Source organism: Meles meles, chromosome 4 (genome assembly GCF_922984935.1).
Source record: "Meles meles chromosome 4, mMelMel3.1 paternal haplotype, whole genome shotgun sequence".
NCBI lineage: Eukaryota > Metazoa > Chordata > Mammalia > Carnivora > Mustelidae > Meles > Meles meles.
Window position 1 is genome coordinate 18,626,626 of NC_060069.1, and position 19,973 is coordinate 18,646,598.

Here is a 19,973-nt window from a genome sequence, read left to right on the forward strand (position 1 = left end):
CAACATGAGACAGGAATCCATCAGAATCCTAGAGGAGAACATAGGCAGTAACCTCTTCGATAATCAGCCACAGCAACTTCTTTCAAGATATATCTCCAAAGGCAAAGGAAACAAAAGCGAAAACGAACTTTTGGGACTTCATCAAGATCAAAAGCTTCTGCACAGCAAAGGAAACAGTCAACAAAACAAAAAGGCAACCCACGAAATGGGAGAAAGTATTTGCAAATGACAGTACAGACAAAAGGTTGATATCCAGGATCTATAAAGAACTCCTCAAACTCAACACACACAAAACAGATAATCATACCAAAAAATGGGCAGAAGATATGAACAGACACTTCTCCAATGAAGACATACAAATGGCTATCAGACACATGAAAAAATGCTCATCATCACTAGCCATCAGGGAGATTCAAATTAAAACCACATTGAGATATCACCTGACACCAGTTAGAATGGCCAAAATTAGCAAGACAGGAAACAACGTGTGTTGGAGAGGATGTGGAGAAAGGGGAACCCTCTTACACTGTTGGTGGGAATGCAAGTTGGTGCAGCCACTTTGGAGAACAGTGTGGCGATTCCTCAAGAAATTAAAAATAGAGCTTCCCTATGGCCCTGCAATTGCACTGCTGGGTATTTACCCCAAAAATACAGATGTAGTGAAAAGAAGAGCCATCTGTACCCCAATGTTTATAGCAGCAATGGCCACGGTCACCAAACTGTGGAAAGAACCAAGATGCCCTTCAATGGATGAATGGATAAGGAAGATGTGGTCCATTTACATGATGGAGTATTATGCCTCCATCAGAAAGGATGAATACCCAACTTTTGTAGCAACATGGACGGGACTGGAAGAGATTATGCTGAGCGAAATAAGTCAAGCAGAGAGAGTCAAGTATCATATGGTCTCACTTATTTGTGGAGCATAACAAAGAACATGGAGGACATGGAGAGATGGTGAGGAGAAGGGAGTTGAGGGAAATTGGAAGGGGAGGTGAACCATGAGAGCCTATGGACTCTGAAAAAGAACCTGAGGGTTTTAAAGGGGCATGGGGTGGGAGGTTGAGGAACCAGGTGGTGGGTAAAGGGAGGGCACGTACTGCATGGAGCACTGGGTGTGGTGCAAAAACAATGAATACCGTTACACTGAAAATAAATTAAAAAAAAAAAATTCAACTGAGAAAAAAAAAATTTAAAAAGTGGCTCTATCCTCTGGTTAAACATACCATACTATATAGTCATGTGTAACGGAGTGGGCATCATCATTACACATGATAGTTTCTAAGTAATGTTTAATTTTAATTCCTTTACTGCCAGTTATGAGAGAAGAAATATATTTCCAGGTTTTTTGTTTTTGTTTTGTTTTCTATTTGGGAAGGGGTTTGGTTTTATTTTGCTAATGTGTATTTCTTAGAGTTTCTTTAAGATTTGTGATTCTTCTCACTTGTGGTGGGTTATTCCAGTTTTTGTTTTATCTTAGGATGTAGTAGTTGCTGGTGCAGTGCTCTTAAGTCCATTTTAAGAAAAGAGCACTTGAAATCTCAAAAAGGTTAGTAGTACTGACATTTTTAAAATGTGTACTACCAAATTGTTCAGATAAACTAGTTTCATAGTAAGCCTTCAGCCAAGATCCATTTGAATGATGTTAACCCTGCTATTTTTGGACCTTTGTTACATGATTCACTGATTTATGGCACAGGAGCTCCAAATATTTCCTCTCTGGGTCTCCATGGAAAAGTATTTTTAAGAGGACTGTATTTCTCACTGATCTCATACTTCCTCAGTAAAATCACTGTGTCATTTATCTCCTGTTGAAAAGTTTTTTGAAAAATGGAATCTGTTTGCAAAATAGAGGTTATTTCTGAAATATTATTTTAAATGATTATTTTTAATGTCATTATCAGCTTTTCAGCTTGGAGGTATTTACTTTAAAACATTTTCCTAAATTGTGGCAGGAATACTTTATTAAAATATTTTCTTCTCTGTGTATATTCATGCCCTACATGCTTTCTCTCCCTTTACAAAGCCACTTTTTGTCTGTATGTGGAGTGTTGTCCTTACCCTAGAGCAAAGGAGTGGTACAGAGAAAATACACTTAAAACTCAGGTGATAGGGGAATTATTACATGAACACATGGGTTTTGAAATAGCCTTGTAAAACTAGGAGATATGAAGAGGGGAAGAGAGACTAGCACTGCTTGAATTTCCGCTGAGTGCCAGGCGTGGTACTAGGACTTCTTGTGTATTTCAGTCTTCACAGCCATTGTGGGATAGTATAGCTAGTATTTTTCTCCATGTTAAGATGAGGAAACTGAATCTCAAACAGGCTAAGTTGATTCATCTAAAGTCAGAATTCCAGCTCAAGTCCAATGAGCTCCCAAAACCACATATTCTTTTCATAATATAACTCTTGGATCTTGAAGCTAGAATGGTCCTGAGAATAATCTAATTTAAATCTTATTTTGTCAGGAAATAGGGGCTCAGAGAAGTAAAGTGACTTTTCTCCTAGATCATTCACTACTTAGTAGCACTGTTTTATGCTATAGTCAACATAAAGAATTCTGTTAACTCTTTCTAAAATTATTTTTAAGGGCAGGTGATTGTGTGAAGTATAGAAATAGCACAGCGACATTTTAAGTTACACTTGTAAGTTAAAGTAATAATGCAGCTGGAAAATATACATACATGTATTGTTTCCTATTACTGCTGTAACAAATTAACACAAACTTAGAGGCTTAAAACAATATGAATTTCTTGTCCTACAGTTCTGGATGTCAGCAAACTAAAATCAAGGTGTCAGCAAGGCTGCATTCCTTTTTGAGGTCTTGAGGGGAAATTCATTTCTTTGCCATTTCCAGCTTCTTGAGGCCTACTCTCTTGCTTAGATCATGGCCCCATCACTCTGGCTTCTTGCTTTCTCACCTTGCTTTGACTCTTTGACATCCCCTGCCTATCTTTCTGCTTCCCTCTTACAAAACTCTTGTGCTTATATCTAGGCCACTTATACAATCCCAGAGTAATCACCCCATCTCAAGAGCCTTAACTTATTCACACCTACAAAGTCCCTTTTATCATGCAAGAGTAACATTATTCACAGGTTCCAGGGATTAGGATATGGACATCTTTGGGGTGATAGGGCATTATCCTGTCTACCACACACATGCCTCTATTGTGTGTTTATGTATTACACAACAATCAAAACACTTCTCATACAGAGTCATCTAGGAATTAGATACTCTGGATAAACAAGTTTTCTGTATCACTATATCCAAATAATTTTAAAAATTTCGTTAATATATGGAAAATGTTCTAAAACGTGCTGTCTTCCCTGCCTTTGAAAACAGTATTCTCAATATAATTTTACCTCTCCTTGAGGAATGATAGCTATCATTATAAACATCAGTATTGAGCTGTGCTTCAAATACAGCAATAAATGCAAATGCAGGTGTGGGTTGTGTGATACACAGAACTCAGTAAATATTAAGCCCTGCATGGAACTGGAATTTTCTTTTCAGTCATCTTTTATCATTTGTTTTTTTGTCAGAAGGGTGACATGAAGGATGTACTGCCATCCAGTCCCCTAAACAAGATAACATGATGGTCTTTCTATAAAATTGAGTCAGATGTGAAGAGTCTTCAGAATGAGGGTGGGAGAAAGGTGCTTTCTCAGTCTTTAAAAGATCTTCTAACATGTACAAATCCCTTGATATTTGTCAATATTCAAAACATCATTTTCTGTTTCTGTATCACTAAAGTCTAAAAGGACTACAGGCAATTCCTTATCAGTTTGCATATATTCTTTTTCATTTCCCCTTTTTGTTGTTAGCATCTGGAAAAGAATGCTAACTGTTTCAAGAGCCGTTATTAGCAAGTTTTTGCCTTGATTGTGGAACACTTACGCTGATCTGACCAGGCCACATTTTTTTTTAAATTTTCTTTATTATTAGGCAGTAGTAACAAATATGTCTTACTTTCCAGATTATTCTCCCCAGTTTCCATTCTACAATAAGTTGTGGCTGGGAAATGTTTAAAGAACAATAAGATGTTACAACCCCTGAGAAAGATACTTGTCTCTGAGCACGAGCCTGTGATTTGGCAGCATTTGTTCAACAAACAATGGGCTTTTTCTATGTGCCAGCACTGCCTTAGACATCAGTTGAAAGAAAATACTTTCATGGGTAACTGATGGTTTGATGAGGAGGTCCTGTGGCATATGTGATACTAGAAATAGGAGGATAATAAGGGGACCCGGAAGAGGTCATAGCTTACATTACAATAGGTAGATGTGTGACACTTCTTAAAACTCTGATGATCAACTTTTTCTGGTTCAAATGGTGGTATTTGTGGGAAATAAACTCAAAATGTATTAAAGACCCAACTGTGAGACCTGAAACCATAAAACTCTTAGAAGATTCTGAATGTAAGCAGTAATTTCATTGACATTGGCCTTAGCAGCATTTTTCTAGATATGTCTCCTAAGACAAAGGAAACAAAACCAAAAACAAACTTTTGGGACTACACCAAAATAAAAGCTTTTGCACAACAAAGGAAATCATCAACAAAACAAAAAGACAACTCACTAAATGGGAGAGGATATTTGCAAATGGCATATCCCATAAAGGGTTAATATCCAAACTATATCAACTACTTATACAGCTCAACACTAAAAAAAATCAGACAATATGATTAAAATATGGACAGAGGACCTGAATAAACAGTTTTCCCACAGAAGACATACAGATGGCCAACAGACACATGGAAAGATGTTCAGCATCACTACTCATCAGCCAATGTGGAAAACAGTATGGAGGTTCCTCAAAAAATTAAAAATAGAAACACCATATGATGTAATAATTACTTTTTGGGTATTTACCCAAAGAAAAAGAAAACACTAATTTGAAAAGATATATGCAACCCAAGAGCCCAACAATAGATGAATGGATAATGAAGATGTGTTATGTATATATACAATAGAATATTAACGATAAAAAAAGGATGAGATCTTGCCATTTGCCACAATGTGGATGGACCTAGAGGGTACTATGTTTAGTGAAGTAAGTCAGACAGAGAAAGACAAATACCATATGATTTCACTTGTATGTGGAATCTAAAAAAACAATTCAAATGAATAAACAAAAACCAGAATCAGGCCTGTAAATGCAGAGAACAAACTGATGGTTAACAGAGGGAAAGTGGTTGGGGAGTGGGAGATACAGACTTTCACTTATGGGATGAATAAGTCACAAGAATTAAAGGTATGGCATAGAGAATATAGTCAATGATATTGTAATAGTGTTGTAGTGTGACAGTTGTAATAGTACTGTATGGTGGGTACACTTGTGAGAAGAGCATAACATAGAGATGTTGAATGACTGTGTTGTACACCTGAAAGAAATGTAACATTGTGTGTCAACCATACACAAATAAAAAAAATATTTTAAAGTACTGTTTCTGGGAGCCTAGAGCATTAAAGTATAGGAACAATCGAACTACCTGTTTGATTCGTGTGGTTTATTTATGAACACCTTTTGGGACAAAAGTTAACAAATATCACCAAAGTAGATCCTTTAATTAATATTATAAAAAATTAAAGTGTAAAGCATTCTGTCCAAAAAACCCACAAGATTCTTTGCAAATTCATGCTTTATTTTTTATCCAACTGTACTTCACTTTTAGTGAAATATCGCCACTTAAAATAGAGAGTGGACAGTAAAAAACAATCTAATTAGAAAATGGGCAAAAGATGAACATCCTCTTTTAAGAAAGACGGTATCCAGATAGCAAATAAGCACATGAAAAGAAGTTCAACATCATTAGCAATTAGGAAAATACAAATTAAAACCACAATGTGGGGGCACCTGGGTGGCTCAGTGGGGTAAAGCCTCTGCCTTTGGCTCGGGTCATAATCCCGGGGTCCTGGGATCAAGCCCCGCATCGGGCTCTCTGCTCGGCAAGGAGTCTGCTTTCTCCTCTCTCTCTCTCTCTCTCTCTCTCTCTCTCTCTCTGCCTGCCTCTCTGCCTACTTGTGATCTCTGTCAAATAAATAAATAAATAAATAAATAAAACCACAATATGTTACCAACTACTACACCCAATCAGAATGGCAAAAAGGAAAATAAAGCATAGTACACTAAATGCTGCAAGGATGCAGAGAAACTGCAGGGTCATCACTCTGCTGGTGGGAATGTAAAATAGTTCAACTGCTCTGGAAAAAATTATGGCAGTTTCTTATAAAACTAAATAGGAGCTTGTGATACAACCCAACAATTGCATTTTGGGGCATTTATCTCAGAGAAATAAAAACTTATGTGCACACAAATACACATACAGGTTCATGGCAGCTTTATTTGTGATAGTTAAAAACTGGAAACAATCCATTTGTCCTTCAAAGAACATCCATACCATGGAATACTACCCAGCAATAAGAAGGAACAAACTCTTGATAATGCAACAAGTTAGATGGATCTGAAGGGAAATGTGCAAGTAGAAAGAGCAAACTTCAAAAAATGAGGGTCCATATGATTCCATTTATGTAACATTCTTGAAATGACAAAATCATAGAGATGAGGCAGAGAGTAGTGGTTGTCAAGAATCAAGAAGGGAAAGTGGGAAGGTGGCTGCACCAGGTAAATGGTAGCACAAAGGATGTTTGTGAAGGAACTGTTACGTATTTTGGCTGTGATTGTGGTCATACAGATCTACATCTGATAAAATTGCATAGAAACACATATACATGCGTGTGTATAAAACTGGTTGTAAGTGGAAAAGGTCAGCTGGCTATTTCAGTGTGAGTTTCCTGTGATACTGTATTACAGTTTTGCAGGAGGTTACTATTAGGGGAAAGTGGATGAGGAGCATATATGATCCATCGGTATTATTCTTACAACACAGTATGAATCTATAATAATCTGAAAAGTTGGAAAGAAAAAAAAAAAGAACAGAGGCATTGAGGCTAAGTAGAAGACCATGAGGTTTTGGATCAACAAAGCTATGTTCAGATTCTGACTCCTCCACTTACAGCTGTGCAACCACATGCCAGTTCTTTAACCCCTCTGTGCCCTCATTTATTTTTTTTCCTGCCATTTTATTGAGATATAATTGGCATAGAACATTGTATTTATTTTAGGTGCACAACATCATGATATGATATATATATGTATTGCAAAAATATTACCACAATAAGTTTAGCTAGCATCTGTCTCCTTACAGAGTTACAGTTTCTTTATTTTAAAAGTAGGTACAGTAATACTACTTACCTCTGAGTTATTTTGAGTATTAACTAGCTCCGAGTAGCCGATCAGCATCTGATAGGTTTTTAAAACATTGTATATAGAAGCCACTCATCATTTACATTGGATCACAAAAAATATTTTGTCTTTTCATCTAGTACTTAAAAGAATAGGCACTTTAATTTCTCTGCAGAATTTTAATATTACTACGTTTTCTCTATTTCATTAAATTCTGCTCGTATTTATTTCTACTTTTATGGGACTAACTCTGTTATTCTTTTTTCTTCCTTAAACACTCATTACATGTCTTTCCTCCTTTCTAATTTATGTATATGAAACTATAGGTTTCTTTTGACAACTGTTCTGCCAAATGGCAGAGTTTGATGTTGGTAATCCAACATTTCATTGTCATTCAGTTATAAAGGTAGTTGGGGTTTTTTTCTCTGATACAAGAATTATTTGAAAAATGTGTTTTCAGTTTCCCAAACACTTGATGGAGAATCTTTGTGGTCTTAATAATTCTTTGAAATATATTAAGCTTCCTCTGTGGCAGAGCATGTGATCAGTTTTTTATAACCGTTTCTTATGTGCGTGGAAAATAATATATATTCTTTGTTGAGTGTGGAATTTCATCTTTGTTCAATCCCTTGATTTTGTTTACTTGGTTGTTCCTATTTTCAGTATCCTTACTATGTTTTGGTCTGCATGACTTCAGTTGCTGCAGCAAAATGTCCCTCTGATTGTAGATGTGTCATTTTCTCCTTATAATTCTGCTAAGTTTCACTTTTTATATTTTTGGCTATCTTATTGGGTACAACAGATTCAGAATTATTATATTTTTCTGATGAATTGTTCATTTTATCATAATGCCGCAATCATCTTTATTCATTCTGCCTTAAACATATGTTTGATCTGATAGTAATATAGCCATTTAAGCTCTTTTTCAGTTGGTGTTTGCATAGTATATATGCCCAGGATTTAGAATTCAGGGGAAACATTTTTCTCTTCACCTCAGAGCCTAGGCTTTCTCTAGTAAGCATCTTTGCTATCTCTCCCAGAAGACATTATCTTTTCAAGTCCATCCACTTACTAAAACACTAGCTGCTCAAGTATCCTAATCTATGTAAGGGCTCACCATTTCAGCCTCTTTCCACATGTAGCCCTAAGGTTTCACCTTTCTCCATGAAGGCATCAAAACCCAAGCTTCCATTTTACCAAGACTGGCTACTATCCTTTCCCCCGCTCCTCCTCCCTACGTCCCACCCCTGATAGCTATACTGTCAGCTCATGTGCATACTGTAATTTTTGGTTTTCAGTTCTGGCCTCCGGGGATTCTCTGTGCAAATTCAGCAATGCATTTTTTTTAAATGTTAGCTTTATTTTCTTCAGCATTGTTAGGTGTTTAGAATGTGTTTGTGTAGAAGGAGTGTTAAAATTATCTATAAGTTCTGGCATGTTCCTAAAAGGGCAGATCTTTTTTTTTTTTTTTTAAGATTTTATTTATTTATTTTAGAGAGACAGCATGAGCAGGGGGAGTAGCAGTGGAAGAAGCAGACTCCCCGCTGAGTAGGGAGCCAGACATGGGGTGTGATCTCAGGGCACTGGGATCATGACCTGATTGAAGACAGACACTTAACTGACTGAGCTACCCAGGCACACCAGAAGGGCAGTTCTATCAGGCGTATTAGTGAAATGTAAATGGTACTGTGTTGTTCAATAATTGTAGTAGACAGGATCTGTCTGTCCTTTCTGAGTCTTGATTTTACAAATTAATTAAATCTGATGTTTGAGTGGATGCTGGATGCCCTGGTGAGGTGACAGCAAAGATGCAAAGATCTGCCCTTTTTTCGGGGGGGGTTCATAGCCATTTTAAACTTAGGGTACCAGAAGTCTGGTGTTAACGCACCAAGATTTTTTTATATTTCAACTAAATTTTTGAGAATACTAATGCACATGATATTAATAAATGACATTAAGATCTTATTATTGCTTACATAAGGCTTTTATAAGACAGAGTTTTACCAGAGTTATAAAACTGATTTAGACTTAACTTTTGAATTGAAGTTCTTTAAAAATGTTAGAAACATGTTTCAGAATTTCACCTAAACAAAGTGCGGGGGTGATCTAGCTATCATAGGGCAGAGATAGGCTATGCTAATATTATATTCAAGATACAGAATTTAAGGAGGAAAAGGTTCATAAATTGTAACTAATACAGTTTTTTATAAACTATGTATATTATTTACATACATGCCTAATTCATGTTTTAAAACCATAATGAATAATATTTATGTTCTTTTATAGTATTCTTATGCTGTTTTGAACTCTAAAATATACAAAATTCTTAAAAACAACTAGATTCCCAAGTTGCCTTTGAAATTTTTATTTTTGAAATTGTTTCTTTGAAATGTTTTTGGAAATCACAGTTAGTTTTTCTCTTATCAACATTCCTACAATTGCACTAAGAGCAAATTCAGTCCCCAGAAAATTGGTTAAGTGATAGGACTCTTTATCAAAAGCAAAAGGACATGATTTTGCTATTGGGGTTTAGTTCTCTATGTCCAGAATAACAAATTCTAAAATAATGATTTTGTTTCGTGATTCTTCTCATGTGCCTAAGGAGAATTTAAGTATGTGGTTCAACCAGCTACCCTTGGATTATTTTGTCCAATAAAAAGTATGTCCGTTTATAACACTTTACCTTTTCTTCTAGGTTACCTTCCGAACAAGAATCTATCACTGTAATATTAACAGCCAGGGCGTCATCTGTCTGGACATCCTAAAGGACAACTGGAGTCCAGCCCTAACCATTTCTAAAGTTCTCCTCTCCATCTGCTCACTTCTTACAGATTGCAACCCTGGTAAGAGATTTTAAGTCTAATACTGAATTCAAGTCTATTCAAGACATAAATGTCAGACCTTAGTGAATTATTTACTACCACCACCACCACTACTACTGTAGCTACTACTACTATTATTATTGATTTTAAATTTCCATAGTATGTAACTGCTTTCTTTTTAAATTGGGTCTTCTCATTAGTCTTTTTAAGAGCTATTATTTACCAAGAAGGAAAATGCATAGTGTGATAAAAATTAATGAAAAATCATTTGGGATTGGGAAGTGCATTTAAAGAATGTGTTACATTCTGCTGCCAAATAATAATAAAAATTCAAATTGAATGGCTTAATCTTTAATTAGATGCCTACCAGAAGATGTTAATTTGAGAAATGTGGGCCGTTAAAATCTGATAACAACCAAGCAGCGCCATGCAGACATGACCTTGTTGGCATTTTAATAACCATGCGTCCTTTCAAGCTAATAGAACAAAAAAGCTGAATGGTCCTCAACTAGGAAATACAACTTCCCAGGAAAACTAAAAGAGCCTATGGCCAAGCCTTTGTGGCTTGCTGGTGTGCTTAATGCTGGGAGTTCTTACTTTCTGTGTTGTCCTAGATGTGTGATTATGTGTCTTTGACCAGTTTATTTTAACCAGAAGACAAACCAGCTGCTAATTTTTTACATATTTGGGTTTATTTTAAAAACTACAGAAGTTCAAAGGTAGCTACAGAGTTTTCATTGATGTTTTCAGTGAGAAATTCTTTGAGTATTTAATTAGTAGTGTTAATATTTCGTAAGTTTCTATCTTCCACATTCAGGAATAAACTCTATTCACTAACTACGTGAAGTTTTAGACAAGAGAAATGACAAAGGGGAATCGGGGTCTCTCTTGAGCTCCTGGCTGGTTTATAAAACTTGAACTATAATTATAAATTATCTGTTCAAATTTTGTGTGTTATTTTTCAATAGTAGAAACTTTTTAAAATAAAGATATATAAAAATACTTCAGCCAAAAGGAAAATAAAATGTAACTGTACAAGATCATTATAAAATGTTTTTTAAATTATTTCATACTTTTATCCCAGATAGTGAAGTTCAGTAATGCTGCACTAATTTAAAACTGAATGACAAATACTGTGTTCTGTCCCATTATTCCTATTTCAGTCCCATTTGTCTGTATGACTGTGTATAATTTCATTTTAGAGGTAATGTCATCAAAAGACATTTCTTTGTGTGATATGAGGACTAACCCATGTGGTCCTCCTGGAAATGGTAGAACATGGAACTGCATTTGCCTCCCCACTTCCAAAAGAGTACTTGTGGGGTTTGCTGAAATTTAGAGGGGTATTTTAGGAGAAAAATTCATTTTGAGAAGTAAGTCACTTATTCAAGAGACTTTGATGTGAGGTCGTCATGCCATACCCCTTAAACTTAGCAGTGTTCAAGTCAAATATGTCTCACTAAAACCAGGGGGAGAAAAGAAAGAAACTTTTGAGACCATACTATTAGGCACTTCTGAGCAGTAAATGAACATCCTCACTTCTTACACATGGAATAAGGTGTAGCTTCACCCTTAGAGAAAAAGCTCCATGCTGACAAGCATTCCTTATCCCAGTGGTAGGCAGACCTGTTTGGTGTCCCAGTCAGCTGAAATGGGCCTGTCTCTCTGAATCAGTTCCTGTGTGGGAAACTGTTCTCTTTATAGGTCTTCCCTGCTTAATATATTCATCCCACCAAAACCTTCTCTCAGCAATCAAAAGGATTTCTATTGAGTAAATCAGACTTTTCTTTTGCTGTGTCTCACAGATACATTCTGCAAAACAATAAAAATAAAATCACCCTAGACTAAAGCAAAATCATATAAATAAAATAAATAGATTTTGAAAATAATGCTATTGATAGTAAGAATAAGCCTAAAGGATAAAGAAAAAGTAAAGAATAAGCCTAAGATAAAACCTCAAGTTTTACCAGTTATAGCCCATCTGATAAAAGAATAGAATATTGTTTGTAAAATACATGCCAACAGACTAAATGTTTATTCTTTAACACGTATAAAAATGTTTCCTAATTGGCACATCATCTATATGTGTGTTCACACTTTTAGAGTCTTGAAAAAAGTTGTTTATCTTAAACAAGTCATAATGTCCATTCTTTTGTTTCACACTCTTTTCTGGGTCGCTTCCAATCTGCAGATTTCCACCTCCCATATTTTAGTTAAACCTCAGTCTAAACTTATCTTCAAATTATCACACATATAAGTTTGATAGAATACAAATAAATAAGATTCTCCTATAATTTCCTATACTGAATACACAGAGCTATTTTAACACCAGAGTGCTGTCAGTTCTGAAGTAGGGTCTGCATAAGGATATAAATTTAACCAATTTTAAAAGTGTTTTCTCACTCTTCTCCCTACATAAACTGATTTTTTAAATCAGTTCTCATACTTTTCTCATAATTTTCCTTTGTCTCTTAAGACTTTTTGGTCTGTTCATAAATATTAAATGTTTGAGGGTGTGGCCACACCTCCTTACTGCATGGTATTTGTAGTCAGCAGTTACAGATTTTAATACTAGCTCCACTGTTTTGTGACTTGTACTGGCCTCTTAACTTTCCTCAGACTCAGTTTCTTATACAACGCAGAGATAACCATCAGCCCTACCTAAATCACAGCACTCCTATGAGGTACATATGCAAGCCCCTTGTAAACAGTCAGGGACTAGTGTTGATGTCATTTCCTAGAGTATTTAAGACCCAACTAACCATAGATTCAAGGGCTGATAAATCCCTGCTCAGTCAAATTTCGATGAGAGAAGAGAGTATTGAATAATCTCAAAACACCACCTCAGCACTGACACTCTTGGATTTAAACTTCTGGAAGAAGCCTAACCTTGAATTAGAGTCCCTATTGCATAATTTCCTAGGAAGGATTATCTCTTGGGTGGCAAAATGTCCAACAGTTACCAGCCAGTGGACGGGTGCACCAGTGATAATCATTCTGATCCCAGTGCAGAAGTCTAGGTAGGTCTAACTGCTGGCCTTTCTAGGGCTGTTCACACTTCACAGTGATGCTTATTGAGCCTGCCAGACCACTCTTACTTGTCAGACGTCACCTGGCTGCCAGAGTTTGGCTGAGGAACAGAGTGGCAGCAGAAAGGAGTAGAGGATGATAAGCTCAAAAGGCCAGGACCAACCTTCCAGGCTCTCGGAATTTAGTCCTCCTTCATGAACATGACTTAATCCATGAATTGTTGGAATTTAAAGTACTAATCAGATTTCCATTTTTCATGGAATATTTTTGTCAATACTCTCCTCTCAAGCATATATAAAATTTAGGCTCTCTTCCTTTTGATTTTATCTTTTGAGGTTTGTTTTTGCTCTTTTGTGGTTATTTTTTTGAACTCTTATTAGATATGTATTACATTCTTTATATGAAGTCTCTTTATTATTTAAAATATGCTTATCTTATGGTCCTCAGTCCCAAACATAATGGGTATTTTTGCCTCATATGAAATGAACTGTCCTGAGAACACTGATAATTATGAGACAAAACAAGCAGGTCAACAGTTTTCCTTTACCAGATGCTTTATTTACAGAGTAATTTGCAGAAGTACTTCTAAAGTACTTCTTTTTTTCTCATCTTTTTCCAAAAAGTATGTAAATCTGGATGTCATCTGGCATTATTTATCTCAGTTCTACTTTTCTACTCTACTGCTGTTGCTATCTAAAGTATTAGAAACTTGTTTTATTCTGAGTGTAATTCTGACACTGTGTCATTAAAAAATTATCCCCCAAATGTATGGGTTTTATGAGATAATTGGAAATTTATAAACTGAGCATTTGATACTAAGGAATTATTGCCAGAAATTTTTAGACATAATAAAACAGAAATTAGATTGAGTTTTTTATACATCCTTACCTTTTAGAAAAATGGAACTATTCACAAATAGAGTTCTTTGATATCTAGAATTTGCTTCAAAATAATCCAGAAAGATCAGAAGTAGATAAGGATGTGGAAGATATGAGATTGACCATTATAAGTGTTGAATGATGAGTGATGGGTACTTGGCGGGGGTTCATTATACAGGTCTACCTTTGAGTATGTTTGAAATTTTCCATAATAAGGATTTCTTTTTAACTGCCTAAGACGAGCAGCGACACAATTTATAAAAGGTGTGTGATTTGGCTCTTTTGTTCTGTGAGGGAATCATCTGGGCTCTGACCCTCACCCTATGTATTTCATTCCTCTGTCATCTGCCTTCAAACTAAAAGCTGTCTCGTGGTTCGGCCTGGGCCATCAGGGTCCTGTATTCATACAACCATGAAGTCTTTGCTGACCACTCTTCAAACAGGCAGAACTGTACAGGCCAGTTCATATGAAAATGCTCTAAGCATACCCACAAATATCAACACTTAAGACAGGTGAGCTCTTCCCCATACCTCCCAGCCCCTTCCAAATAAAAATCATATATTGGTTACTCCCAGTCTTAGATTTATGCATCTTTCTTAGAACAACAAATAGAACTAAGAATGGCAGCTAATTAACCCTCAGCCTTACACAATGATTAAGCCGAGGGTGAGCACAGCTGCAGCTTCATTGCTAAGAGCTTTATTCTTCTCAAATGGACTGAGCAAATGGAAAGAGGAATTTGCTCCCAATGGCTCTTTTATAGTGTTCTGGAAAAGGTCAGAGAATGGCCTCTTCCTCATTCTCCAATGTCCCAGCCCTTTGTTTCAGATCACTTATGGCCTGTTTTTTAAACAACTGGTAGAATCCTTATCCATAAATTGTCTCAGATACCTAACTTTCATTATTTATTGCTTATCTCGACCTTGTTATGATTGTATAATAAATTGTGTTACTAAGCATGAAAATTTTATAATTGATAGCGACTGCTATGGAATGGGGACCATAAAGAAGAATTAATTATTTCAACACAGGCATATTTGTGTAGCTTATCTACACTAAGCTTGTGAGCTCTTACACTGATGAAAGGTACATAAATGGACTTCTAAGAGGATCCTACTGCCTCCTGTAACAGCATAGACCTGACTTCTACACATCCTACTCTACTACACTTGAGAACTGGCAAAGAACAATTTCTTTAACTGAAATTCAGATAAAGCGCTAAAAACAATAAACCTACCTGTTTTCAAAGCTGACTATCTTTGCAGTGTTGGATCCCCAGTGTTGGGTCCCCCAGTAATGGGTCCGTGATTAAAGGAGCGAGACTGATACAAAGCGAAAGTCAAGCAAAGCTTTATTTCGTGCCAAGCATCGAGAATCAAACCTACCGGCCAGGGCCACGCCTCTTACAGAGAGCGGAACCCCTCCCTGCCTCTCAGGCTAACTTTTATAGAGCAAAGGCCATGTGGTTGGGCCTGGTCACACACAGGTGGCGAATGAGATTGTAACACACAGAGAAAGCTGCACAGTGATGCTAGGTCACACATAAGTGACCAGTTGAATTACAATTTACCCTATAGTGGACATTTGAACTAGCCTATCACCTTGGTCAGAGCTGGCACCCAAAAGGCGGGGCCCACACTCCTTGGTAGCTAGGGAGACAGTATGTGTGCTTTACTGATTGAATGTCTCCACCTGACCCGACTCATCCCTGCATTCTGGCTGTTATCTCCGCCTGACCTGACCCACCCTTGTATTTGGGCTTTGTTACCTGGGACTGGTTTCCCAGACTTGCTTTTAAATAAGTTCCCCTGGGAGGGCAGGGTCAGTTTAAGTTTTATTGCATAAACAACAAAATGGCTGTTCAACCTAGGTGGGGCTGCTCTGGCTAAATAGGCCCTTACAGCAGGAATGCAAAAATATTTTTTTCTAAAAAAGACATTAAATATGGATGCATAGACATAAGGTTTCTCCTAATGTCTGTGACTTTTTTTTTTAAGTGAGAAAATTGTGAATTAGAAATATATGGTACAACATAAAGCTAACTTCAAGCTCTTTGTGAAGAATTGGCTCTCTTCTAAAATGTCACATTGATAAATTCCAGAAGTCATTCTAATCAGTACTTTCAAATGTGGATGTAGATAGGCTATAATTCATTGTCTTAACTTCTCTGACACCTTATGTAAAGGAAAGCTATATTTATATGTAGGTAGTCAATCTATCTGGTATTTTAAAAGCCAGAAGAGTAAGTGAAGTCCAAAAAAACGTGTAAAGGACTTGGGTTCTAACTCAGTATTATCAGCAGAATCCTGGCACACTGCCCCCTCTTGCACCACACGTTCCCATAGGCTAATTCAGATCTATTTGAAATATGCCATCCATGATGTGTTGGCCCTAGAAGAACTGAAGATTCATTGAAAGGATGAACAAAATCAGGGAATACACATCATTAAGGAGAAGAACATATCTGTTTTGTGAATTAAAGAAGTTTCACAGAAGTGATTCTGTACCATCACACATAGAAAAAACAAAATATCAGAGTGCCTGGGTGGCTCAGTCTGTTAAGCATCCAACTCTAGATTTCAGCTGGTGTCGTGATCTCAGGGTCATGGGCTGAAGCCCACAATGGACTCTGTGCTCAGTGCAGAGTCTACTTATCCCTCTCTCTCCTCCTCTGCCCCTTTCCCTCCTCCTCTGCCCCTGGCCCCAGTTGCTAATGGATCTCTCCTCCCCATCTAAAATAAATAAATAAATAAATAAAATCTTTTTTTAAAAGGTATCGATTCTGGTACCAATATATTTATAAATGTGTTTCCCTACCTTGTTATTCTGTAGAAAGGAACTCTTTAGTTGTCTTACAAGGGATACTAGTATATAATAATGTGAACTAAAAGATCCAATTTTCTGGTACTTTATCAGAGTACCATAAAACACCATTCTGTGTTTCTAGAAAACACAAAATGAGAAAAGAAAGCTAAAATTATCTGACCATGGGTTTAGGTTTTGAATTGCCAGGTAGTGAAACGCGTAGAAAGAAGTGGAGTCGGAGTTGCCAAGAAGGAATTAGTGGCTTCAGGATATAGGGGAGAGATGACTCCTTGACAAAGCAGGTATCCTAATCAACACTTGATAGTTCTGCTTTGTGTAGGCAAGTCTTTATTTAACATAACCATCTGTTTGCTAGGTTTCCTGAACATCCAATTTGTCTAGGTCAAAAAGAATATTAGCAGTTTATTATTTTTTTGCTATATCATTGTCCAAAAGTGCTGACCTAAAAAAACTTTGTTACTTCCTTAAATATATACCTCCTTGATAGATTGATTCTTTTTCAAAATGTGCCTGTTAGGGGCACCTGTGTGGCTCAGGGACACCTGCATGGCTCAGGCATTTAAGTATCTGCCTTCAGCTCAGGTATGTTCCCAGCTCAAGTCATGTTCCTGGGGTCCTGGGATCCAGCCCGCTGAGCAGGGAGCCTGCTTCTTCCTCTGCCTCTGCAGCTCCCCCTGCTTACGCGTTTTTTAAGTGTCCTCCCTCTCTTTCTCTCTCTCACACATTCTTGCTCTCTTAAGTAAATAAATAAAAAAAAAATTTTTTTAAGATTTTATTTATTTATTTGACAGCGAGAGAGAGAGAGATCACAAGTAGGCAGAGAGGCAGGCAGAGAGAGAGAGAGAGGGAAGCAGGCTCCTTGCCAAGCAGAGAGCCCGATGTGGGACTCGATCCCAGGACCCTGAGATCATGACCTGAGCCGAAAGCAGCGGCTTAACCCACTGAGCCACCCAGGCGCCCCAATAAATAAAATTTTTTAAAGGGTGGGGAGGCATTGAAGAAATTGCTCCCTTTTGGTAAAGAAGAAAATACAACTTTGTATTTATCATGCTTGTATTTATTTTTCTCACTTGTTTCCTTACTTCTGAACCAGGTAACAGCTATCCTACCAGCATTTTTAAAGCAGGAAGATGAATCCCTAGGGTGGTGATCTATAATATCTTTTCTGGGTTTGTTTTGTTTTACAGTTCTGTTTTTCATCACTATAGATTCTGGTTGGTGTGTCCTATAACAGCACTAAAATTTCACCAGTTCAGTGTAATTAGGATGTCAACCAGGTTGGTAATTTGTTAATGAATTGTAGGAAATTTTAAGTAAATGAAGACCTAATATGTTTAAGCACATGTAGGAAATACTAGTAAAATGTTTATACTTGATGGCTTTAGACTCTGCTTTACCAAGGACAGAGAGGAAGTGGGTTTTTCACATTCATAAAGTAGAAAAAATGGTTGTAACAAATCCTAATATTTCCTCAGTCAGCTTCAAAACTTACCTTTATTTAAGGTTTGGGTGTTTTTATAGGCTATCAAGGACTTTTTTCAGACAGGCTAAATATTCTTAGGTAATATTGCTTCATACTTATTAACTTTCATAGCAACCCTTTTTAAAGAGATAATACAGTAAACTTCAGAATAAGTTGCTGTGTTAGAATTTCTATTAATATTTGTTAGCGAAGGGTTCAGGACGTGTTGCTGTGGAAAGTAGGCTACTGGTAGTCTTGGTTTTCTTTTTAAGGAGAAATGAAGATAAATTATTTAAACAACACATTTAAGTAATATGTATTTGAAATCATAACAATGCTCTATGGTGTTTTAATATGGAAATTTGAGAGTTTGAAAACAACGTAATGAAGATCCTCTAATTGTCCAGGGATTTACTTGTATGGACAAAACATCTGGATGATTGAATAACATGTTGCCTTTTTAATTTGGATATTTGAGATCATACTGTGTCTTCGGAGAAACATTATAATTATGGAAATATGAGGAATTAATGTAACCCTACCAAATGTCTGAGTCTGAGACCCTTAATTACCAAGCAGTTATCTTTATATTTCCTTACTTTTTTAAAAACCTTCCATTCAGTATCTGGCCTGGGCAGGGTGCTTCCAGTAACAACGCTCACAGTAATTCTTATTTAAAAAAGATGTGTCTGTCATGTCATACTAATCATTCCTACACAACAGCAGTAACTTCTTTCTTGTGTCCTACTCCTTATGTTTGTCCTGTAAGAGATCCTGGAGCTTAATGCTTCTTCCAGGTGTTGAATTTTTGGTCATGTCGTATTGGTGAGGAATTTGCATAATAAACAGCACAGGAGTTCCTTTAAACTACAGGCATATTTCTTTCCCTGACAAATAGTGTTCCTGGAAAAAAATCATAAATCAAAATGTTTTAAATATATTTGAAGGATTTTCTGCTTAAGTATCCTATGGAGGGACCTATTGCCAAATAAAGCACTTATAAGCTTGAATATTGAATGCCCCAATTTATCTTTTCTTGAAAATATAAGGATATTTTCTCCCTAATTCAGCACTGCCTTCCCTCTGAAAGCATTTCCCAAATAAGTCATATTTTTTGTGATACTCAAGTGCTGAGAGCAGCCTACAAAAACCCGTATAGCTGAGTACCCTGTGGGCAGGTGTAGATAGTACCTTATGAGGCAACTGCTCACATCAGCAAGGTACACAACATTTTATTCAGAGCATTGTGGCCACATGTGTACTCCAGTGACTGACTCTGTCTAGACTGGCTCCCGTGATGAAAACATGTTCATATACAGTCTAATTCAAATACATAAGGGAAGTAAGGACAAATGGAGACCTAGAAGAGATGGCTTTGTGTTTTATCTAGCTTTGAGTTAGATTTTTTTAAGAAAAGCTCTCAAAAAGATTGCTCAGCTACAGTGTGTGAATAATAAATAATCCTGCTCCATTGGGGGGAAAGGCACATAAGAGTGCCAGCCACCCCTGGTCCTCTCTAGGGGGATTCATCTACCTGAGGAATGTATACACTTTTATCTAGGCAAGGGTCTGATAGGGCTGGTGTATTTTAACATTAGCCTTACTCAGAATGGTTCCATTCCTGCAGAAAATGCATTGGTTCAGTGGATTCACATTCAGAGTATTGTGGATAGCTTCAAGTTAGGATTCATCACATTTGAGTTCAAAA

At 36.7% G+C, this 19,973-nt stretch overlaps 1 protein-coding gene across 1 annotated transcript in view; it reads left to right on the forward strand.

The window, feature by feature from the left end:
• The window catches only part of LOC123940395 (ubiquitin-conjugating enzyme E2 E2), a 374,692-nt gene that overhangs the window by 320,171 nt on the left and 34,548 nt on the right, over positions 1–19,973 (forward strand). Inside the window, exon 5 of the mRNA XM_046003183.1 lies at positions 9,942–10,089. Within this exon, the coding sequence (XP_045859139.1) occupies positions 9,942–10,089 (148 nt within the window). The remainder of the gene's footprint in view (positions 1–9,941; positions 10,090–19,973) is intronic.